Consider the following 9825-nt stretch of genomic DNA (forward strand, 5'->3'; position numbering starts at 1 on the left):
CAAACACTACTTTCTTGGAGGCGGAGCGCCTGCATTACTTTTATTTTCTTAGTACAGAAAAGCATCATTGAACAATATCATCTAAGCTCCTCAATCCGTTAGTCTATCACGAAGTCTCTAAACAACTGGATCCCAAAGTATTTTTCCAATCACAGCTCTGATTGTTCCCCTGTAAACCTTCCTCTCTACTCCCTCGCCATTGCTTCAATAGGCCTTACACTTTCCAGGTACTTCATCTGTGCTCTTCTTCCCTGGGACATTCTTCCCGCTACTCTTCTTGGTTTAATATTACAAATTTCCCAGTTAGGACTTCACTGGCTTGTTACATCTATCTATGCCACTTTTTCCTTAATTCCCTGATTTGTGGATGTTTTTGAACGCCTAGTAGGTGACTTGTACTACATTTCAAATTAGCATACAGGGGCGAATAATACATTCTTTAAAGAATTCATAGTCTATCTGGGAGGGATATGTAAATATTAACATGGATGGAACTAATGAAACCAGATGAAAGGAAACTCAGAAGCAGCAATTAGAGAAGAAAGGAGAAAACTTAAGAGAGAGCACGGCCATGACAATCAGAGAAGACAGTACCAAGAAAGGAGTAGTCATTGTTTCCAAAACCTCCCAGAGGTCAAGCAACATAAGGGCTAAAAAATCCCCTGGATTTGGCAATTAAGGGGTCATTCATGACCTAGAAAGAAAAAATTTCAGTGCAGCAATGGGGCAGAAACTAGCTTTCAGAGAGCTGAGGAGAGATGGTGAGGTAAGGAAGCACAGAAAACAAATATAGACTATTTTATGAAGTCTGGTGCAAAAGAGAAAGAAAGCAAGGGTGGTAGTTTTCAAAAGAAAACAGGGCTAAAGGGTTCTTTTTGGAAGATAAGAATGAGAAGCAAATTTATAGACTTAGTATAGGAGACATTTAAGATATAGGACACAGAGGGGGGTTAATTCATAAACTAAGATCAGGGAATAAATGGGAGGAAATGGGATTGAGGGTCGAGGTGGAAGAGTTATGTTCTAGTTTGCTAATGCTGTGGAATGCAAAACACCACATATGGATTGGCTTTTATAAAAAGGGGGTTTATTTGGCTACACAGTTACAGTCTTAAGGCCATAAAGTGTCCAAGGTAACACATCAGTAATCGGGTACCTTCACTGGAGGATGGCCAATGGCATTCAGAAAACCTCTGTTAGCTGGGAAGGCACGTGGCTGGCATCTGCTCTGGTTTCAAAATGGCTTTCTCCCAGGACGTTCCTCTGTAGCAAGCTTGCTCCTCTTCAAAACGTCACTCACAGCTGCACTCAGTTCCATCTCCTTGAGTCAGCACGTTTATATGGCTCCACTGATCAAGGCCCACCCTGAATGGGTGGGGCCACGCCTCCATGGAAATATCCCATCAGTTATCATCTACAGTTGGGTGGGGCACATCTCCACACAAACAACCTAATCCAAACATTCCAACTTAATCCCCACTATTATGTCTGCCCCACAAGATTGCATCAAAGAATATGGCTTTTTCTGGGGGACATAATACATTCAAACCAGCACAAGTTACTCTTGAAAAATAAGAGAAAAGCTTACAAATGATAGGTAAGTTCCCTTTCCAGAGGGAAACTGAGGGAGACAGTGCATATCTACTGTAGTGCAGTAAATACAACTCAAGGCAGGAGACCAGGTAGGATGGAAGAGCCTCCCCACTAAAAAAAAAAAAAAGACCAACCAACAAAAAAACAGTAAAAACAAATTTTGAAAAATTAAAAATTACAAAGTTGCCAAAAATAGGGAATGGGTTAAATAAAAAATGTACCTATCTATGGAGTATGATGTAGTGATAAAGATTGTATGGTAAAAGTACATTTATTAACATAGTAATAAGTTTGTGACATAAATGAAAAGCAGGTTTCCAGACAGTTATGAAACTAATTGAAAAAAAAAAGAAGTCTGGAAGGCTATACTCCAAAATATTAATGGTGGTTGTCTCTGGATGGCAAGAATACTAGTAATTTTTTATTTTCTTTTTATTTATTTACCTGTATTTTCTAATTTTTAAACAATGTATGTATATTATTTTCTTCAAATGGCTACTAAAGTTGTTAGAAAATAAATACTTAAATTGTTTGGACCTGATTACTTATTAAATATAACTGTTAAGCATTTCTTTTGGACTTAGGATGCTGTGGGGAAAAAAAAATTACCAAGACACTAAAGGCAGCATGAACTGAATGTTTTTGGGAACTTCCCAACACCACACAGAATGGAGCGGGGGGAGCAAAAGACAGGGTCTCCAGTGTTAAAAACACTGCATTTAGTTAGGGGGAAAAAACTGAAAGATACACAATTTTAAAGTCAGCTTAAAATTAAATAATATTTGCAAAATTCTTTCATCTCTTTTCTCATGAAATTCTATGAAGTATGTGTGTGCATCCACTCCAAATAGAGAGCCTCTAGAAGCCTGTATTCCCACATACAGACACAGCACAGAGTGCATTCAAGAAGTGTTTTTCCACTCAGACTCTTATGCGGGTTTACGTTAGGGCTTTTCTCAGAATTGAAACCTCCCTATGTAAGGGTTAACTCTGCTTCAAGTGCTCTCCACTCCTCAACATCTCCCAGCTGCTTCTTTCCTAATGCCCTTCAAAACTGAGCTCAAACATGTCACCTTCTGTGGGAGGCCTTCCCTGACCAACTGGACTGAGATTTAGATGTCCCTTAACTAAACGGTATATTTGGTATGTTTCTATCATAGGACTTACAACTCTATCCTGCAGTCACTGATTAACTTCCTTGTCTCCTCAGCACACTATAAACTTCTTTGACAGCAGGGTCTGTGTCTTTATCACCTCAGCAACTGGAATAGTGCCTAACTCTCAGAAAGTATTTTCCGAATAAATGACAAGTACAGGGAGATATTAAAAAAAAAAAAAGAACAGATAATTAATTATACCATTTCACTTTAATGGACCTCTTGGAAAACATGAGGAATTTACTAGGAAAATCTTTAGAAAGGAAAACCTCTCAAATGTCATATTTGCAAAAATTACAATGATTGATAGTCATCTGGTACTGGTAAAGAAACAGACACTCTGATAGAAATGTAATAGGTATGTTTTTGAAAAGTAATCTGGTGGTAATATATCAATTGGAATTAAAAGTGCACATATCCTCTGATCCAACAACTCCATTTTTAGGAATCTAGCCTACAAAAACAAAAGCATCCACATGCAATACTATATTTTCAAGGAAGTTTACTGAAGCACTGTTTGCAATAACAAAATAACCCCGGAAACAACTATGAATCTCCATCAATGGGGAATGGCACAACCATGCTATAGTAATATCCATATTAGGGAATATTCTGCAGCTACTGATAAGTATGAACTAAATCTGCATGTATAGACCTGAAAGGATATTCATGAAATATTCAGTAAAAAATAGAATAATCCCATCTGGAGGGTAAAAAAAAAAAGATAAATATTTACATTTTTATTTATAAGAAGATTAAGAAATGGGAAGGAATATACACCAAGCATTCAATACTGGTAACCTCAGTATTAGAGATTTAACTTTTCCCAACAAGCATGTGATACTTTCATAACTGAAAATGGAAAGGCAAAAAATTAAAATTTCAAAAGGACTGTTAACAATCTAACATATCTCTCTCCCTGAAAGGTTCTTAAAATAAAAATACCACTTTTACAACCACTTTTAACAAAACTGTGATGCTTCAGGATTGAGGATTCTGTGGACCATCTCTTTTATTGAAAATATAAACTCTCTTTAAAACAAAAACAAAAACAACCTATCTCTTACTCCACCCCTAACACCAAAAGGAGAAAGGCCTAATCTTAACCTTAACATCCAGTGCAACAGCCTACTGTTTTTTTCCTATGAGTGGTAATCTGCTTTGAGGATTCCAAGAGCTTGGAAATTTTAGAATGCTTACCAGATTTTCACAATCAGACTGAGAGTAAACAGAAACATTACACTGAGAAATCTGAGGAAGACAGAGCGAGACATCATTCAAACACTTTTGGTCCTGAAATTGGGAGAACTAACTACTACTTAGGTGCCCCCTGGGGACCAGATTTTTAAAATTTTTACTTCTTCAGGACAAATGCCGTCTATCAATATTCATTCAAGGAATACTTACTAAGCACCTACTGCATGCCAGACACAATGTTCAGGAGAGAAGACACAAAGATAAATAAAACCAAGTTTACCATTTCTACATGCTTATAGTAAATATCACCCGAAACTTTTTTATAAGTATAGTAATCAGGATGTCTATGTAAAGTATGAATTACCCATATAGGCCCTGGAGGAATTTATGACACAGATAATAAAATATACTTTCTGGGCATTCTTACGGTTTTTGTCATAGATAAAAGCATTAGTCATAATAATAATAATAATAATAATACACTAAATAACATAATAAACAAAATGTTCATAACCTTTAAAAGAGAGGAGGCTTAAATATCCCTTCTAGCTAACACATAACACAAGAGTGGTTGTTATTTTCAAACATGAGTTTTACTGCATCATAATTTCTCTTGGGCCAAGACAACAAATATAAATAAAGCTCAATTTAAAAAAAAATTTAGTGACATAGAATCCCCAGCATGAATTTTTAGTAACAAGTAAATTATTACACATTAACTCCACTCTGAGTACTTTAATAAAGGATTACACTGTTTAGAAAATGTCTAATTTTCAAAAACAAATTTAGTACTGGAAGACACTGATTTTGAAACAATTAGCTAGAAAATAACAAAACAAAACACTGAAAAAGATCAATACAAATAAAGGACAAAGTCAACCCCAAAATCTTTGGTTCCCAATTCAGAACACTTTTAGAAAGTGTCTTTTCCTCCCCAGGGTTTTGTAGCACAATTAGCAGAATGGTAGAATTAGCCTCCAGTGATAAAACAAATACCAGCTTCTCTCTACCCACACCCCATCCCTAAGGAAAAATCCCAGGGCCTTAGAGGGAAAGATAGCCTCAGGTTCTGTTGCCAGGGCCCCAAGATGTGCTTCTGGCAGCCTGAAGTGGACATCAATGTAACTCTGGCAAAGATACACTTCTATTTTAGGCGCTTTTCAGGTACCCCTTATGCTAATTCAGCACTGGCATGATAGCTGGGGAATTTAATCTTGATTTATATAACTTTTTACCCACAGAAACTATATTTTAGTTCCAAAAATTGTAATATTTTAGAATTCAGTTATGTTTGCATGTATAATAAAATATTGAGTCAAAATATAAGAGACTAACAAAGGAAAAAATCCTCTGACTTAACCAACCATAGACATTCCAGTGTTTTAATTTATTTAGTTAGCTAGGGGTATCATTTGCAAAATTATAAACTATTTGGAATTATTTTATATCAGCTTAATAATGTTTTTGACAACTGGAATCAAGAGCAAAAATTCTCATGAAAGAAGACAACAGTTAAGATTGAACTGCTGAAATCTTAAAGAATAAAATTATTATTACAGAACAAATTATCCCATCATGGAAATTTCACAATTGACATTCAACAGGTTCAAAATATTATCAGCCATCACTGAAACAGAGTAAAGAATAAATACTAGTTAGGGAATATGTAGATTATTTTTAATCCAGGGCACTAATGTGGGTATTATTAGCTCAGGTGTGGACATTTAAAGCCACATTATGACTCAGAACAATATATGTAAAATACGTTCAGGTATAACAGTTATAAACCAATTTTAAAAAACTAATAATACCTATGAGTAAAAATAATCAATTTAATTTAATGTAAAAATCAGGAAGTCTAAAGTGTAGAAAAAAATTACTTGCACCTGTCTATGCCTGGCAGCCATTTTACATATACCTCATTTAATATTCACAAATATCATTCAAGATACAGATTATTTCTTCCTTTACAAACACAGAGAAACTCAAGCTAAAAGTAACTTCTCTGGAGGTAGAGAAACAGCAGAAGGCAGAGTCGGAATTTGAACCCATATTTGTTTGACTCTTGTCTTTGCTCCTTCCCCTATCATGCTATTTACATGTAAGAGTCACTTCCAATGTCAAGCAAAAATCTGAAAGATACACTTGCCACTTGTCTTTTTAAATAATGAAAAGAAAAAAATTAAAATGAGGAAAATATTAATTTTTACTTTCCCATTTTTTGGTTGAACTAATTCCACTTTTATTCCTAAAAATGATCAGCAATTATTAACACAGCTGTAGAAAACATAATGAATTAGATATCACCACCTTACTTTTTCTGGATACTCCTTAAAGAATACAGAACAAGAGTTGACTGTGTGAACATAGATGGGAGAGGAGTACAAGCGCAATGCTAAACACAGACCATACACCCTGGAACTGAGAGAAAGAGTGAATTATTTTAGTAGTTAGGGTCAAAAACTATTCTTAATCACCAAATTTCACACTGATTACTTGGGTGTTTTCCGGAACCACTACTTGTACCTTCTATTCTAGTTATCCTGTTTTCCTTCTCTCCCAAATATTCTCCAAAATCTCTATTAAGCCTTTCTCCTCACAGTATCACAGCAACTAACCAAGTATCTGCCACTGTGGTTCGAAAATTATTAATAGAATTGAACTGGTAACAGACCATGCCTTGAAGCAAAAACAAACAAAAAATAATTTTAGAGTTGGGGAGGTACTCTATATTCTGGATAAATCTGGGTGCCCAGTCTCCTTTTAATTTACAGAGAGGGCAAATGAGACTCGGAGAGAAGTGACTTGTCCAAGAACAAAGTGCGAGTTGGCAGCAGGGCCAGAGGTTGCAGCAGGGCCAGAGGTGGCAGCTTGACCTCAGTCCACCGCTCCACCGCTTTTCCAACCACCGGAACCCCCGCTGAACTTCACAGCTGGAATTATCCAAGCCATTGACCCGGCCAGAAAGAGCTGTCCACAGATCACAGACGACCTAAAATAACGCCCCGCCCCACGGGCTCCTTTCTAAAGTAAAGACGGGTTAATTGAGGGTTCGGAGTGCAGATGGCCTGCGGGAAAGGGCGGAGAGGAAAAACAGGTCTCCGATTCAGGCAGCTGTGGGAGAATACAGCCTCTAACCTAAATCCCCAGTTCCGTTTAGTTCACGCACACACAACCACTGACCTCTAGGCGCAGGAGGTATCCGGAGGCTGACCCTCACGGTAACTAGCTCCCAGCCCACTTTTGAGGCGATATTAGTCCCCAAAATTTAAGAAAAGAGGAGAAGCCGGAACAAAGCGACTCCAAGCAGTACTCTATTCTGGGCGCCCAAAAGCGGGCGGACACGGACTACGAGTCCCGACATGCCGCGCGCCGGCATAGCCTCGACCGCAGCCACGCCGGCAGCTCGACAGTTGCTGGGACTCGTAGTCATCAGTTCCACAGCTCTGGGGGGCGCGGACAGCCAGGCCGGCCCGGCGTCCCGTCAAGCCCTACGATGCCCGCCAGCTGCCCGGGCCTCACCTCGACGATGCGGCTGCACTGGGTCCCCTTGCCGGCACCAGGCCCGCCGAGGACGAACACGACCAGCGGCTTCATGAAGCAGCGAGGGCAGAGGAGAAGTGGCTGGCGGGTCAGTAGCGGGAAGCCAAGGCCCAGAACGCGCAGCAGCCGGAGGTGGCAGAGACTCAGCATACACCGCGTCTCGACTGGACGCTACAGAGCTGACAGCGACCGGGGCAGTGGAGGCGCTGGGCGGGGCGGAGGAGGCGGCGGAGAGAAAGGGGCGGGCCATGCCCGCGCCCGCGCCCGCCGCGGCAGGCCGCTGTGGCAGCCAAGGCATCCGCGCCGCGGCCGGAAAGGGAGGAGCTTTCCAGTCCCAAGCTCGGCGGTGGTCTCTGCTAGGCTGCTTCCAGCGCCCCAGCCAGTCGGCCCGGCATTCTTTTTCACCCCGCTGTTTGTTCTTTCATTCGTTCTTTCCGAAATAGGCTCAAAACTCTCCCACTGCTAGGAAGCAGGAACTAGGACGTAGGTCAGCTGAAAACAAGGACAGCTGGTCATATTATTAAATAGTAGGTAGCGGGAGTGCAAGATAAGGCCATATTGAAGCGTCTGACTTTTCCTTTGTGCTTTTTCTCTTAAGCGACTTTTCTGTCTCTTCTGGCAATTAGAGTTGAAAGATGTTAAGGGTATGAGGTATGTGGAAAAAGTGCTTAGAACAGTATTTGCATGCTTTTAGTGAAGACATTTTTTTTGCTCCTCTGATGGTGTCCACCAGAGCTAATGATTACACACAGGGATTTGGATGCAAAGCTTCATTGTATACCTACATATACCAATATGTGGTGAGTTTTCTCTCCATGTCTCCGTGGAGAACTATGACCACAGTTGAGTACTTAATGCCCTGCACCCTGTGCATCTGCCAACCATGCTAGGGAACTAAGGAAAATACTGATGTGGGAAGACAGAAGAAAACGAAACCTAGATACCTGTCTCTGCCAAGGGTTTCCCAGAGAGTTATTTCCAGGAAGGACAAGGCTAGGCAAAAAGAACATTTGGGGCCTGTTCTGGTTATCTATTGATGCATAACAAACCACCAAAACTTAATGGCTTTAAACAACAGCAAACATTTATTTTGCTTTGATTTGCAATTTGGGCTGGGCTGAATAGGGACAACTCATCTTTGCTCCCAATGGCATCAGCTGGGGCAGCTCAACTGGGGGCTGAAGGATCCAGTTCCAGGATGGCTCATTCACATGATTATCTGTTTTGTTCTGGCTGTTGGCTGGGAGCTAAGCTAGGACTGTGGGCCTTGCTACAGATTGCTGGGGCTTCCTCTTAAACACAATGGCTAGGTTCCAAGAGTAAGCATCCAAAGAGATGGGGAATAGAAGCGCCAATCCATGTTCTTTCAGTCAACCAGACACAGAGTCTAGATTCAGGGAGAGGGTGCATAGATCCTACCTCTTAATAAGAGGAGTGTCAGAATTTTGGAGCCATGTTTGAAAACTGCCAAAGGGCCCTAAACCTCTCTGTGGAAACTTAGCATTAGAGAGCTGAGCTGGAGAACTCTCATGTGTAATTTAGGCAGGCCTAGATGACCCTTCTTTCCTAGACCTTCCCCTGTTGAAAGGCAACCCCAGGTCAACTAACTTGAAAGCACTCAAGAAGAGAAACAAGCCAAGGAGGTAAGGATCTCCAAGCAGTTTCTGGTTTATCTTACCACACCAGGAAGTCACATGGAGCCAAGCCTCCTTGGCTTGGAGTTATAAAAGACACCAATCTATACTGATGCTTGAATATTTAAACCCTCTGCTTGTCCACAGTGAAAGATCTACCTGTTAGTATCCTGGTCCTAATTTGTCCCTAAACAATCTATGTTGTCTTAGCCATATACCTCCTTGGAGATAGCAGAGAAACACTAAATTCTACCTAGATGTGAACAACCAGACTCTCAATAATAACATGCCTCAATAAATATACATTGAATAAGTGATGACACCTGGTCAGAGCCATTCTTTAGCTAAATTCACAGACTGAGCCTACAGACTAAATGAATTTGATGAGTATCTACTGAATGACCACTATGCTAGGCACTTCATTTATATTACTTTTTTCTTGATATTCAAATTATCTAATAGCCAATATAATCAGAACGTATATGCAGAGCTGGAACAGGATCTGTCCCCCACCTTTTCTGTACCAGCCATCAACCATCTAATTGCGGGTCATGGGGAGGTCCAGGATGTCCCAGGAGAGGAGGCACTCAGAGTGCTCAGGGGAGTACCTATTTACCGACCCAAATGGCTACATAGTCAGTAGATGGAAAATTCAAATTCAAACTCAGCATATGGCTTCAAAATTTGCATTCTTTCTCTAC

General features: G+C 40.2%; 1 protein-coding gene across 1 annotated transcript in view; it reads right to left on the reverse strand.

Moving 5' to 3' along the window:
* CMPK1 (cytidine/uridine monophosphate kinase 1) overlaps positions 1 to 7760 on the reverse strand; it is a 68426-nt gene extending 60666 nt beyond the window's left edge. The window contains exon 1 of the mRNA XM_037827284.1: positions 7470 to 7760. Coding sequence (XP_037683212.1) covers positions 7470 to 7640 — 171 coding nt within the window. The 5' untranslated portion in view covers positions 7641 to 7760. The remainder of the gene's footprint in view (positions 1 to 7469) is intronic.
* Positions 7761 to 9825: the final 2065 nt, after the last annotated feature.

The sequence above is a fragment of the Choloepus didactylus genome, chromosome 2 (genome assembly GCF_015220235.1).
Source record: "Choloepus didactylus isolate mChoDid1 chromosome 2, mChoDid1.pri, whole genome shotgun sequence".
NCBI classification, from domain to species: Eukaryota; Metazoa; Chordata; class Mammalia; order Pilosa; family Megalonychidae; genus Choloepus; species Choloepus didactylus.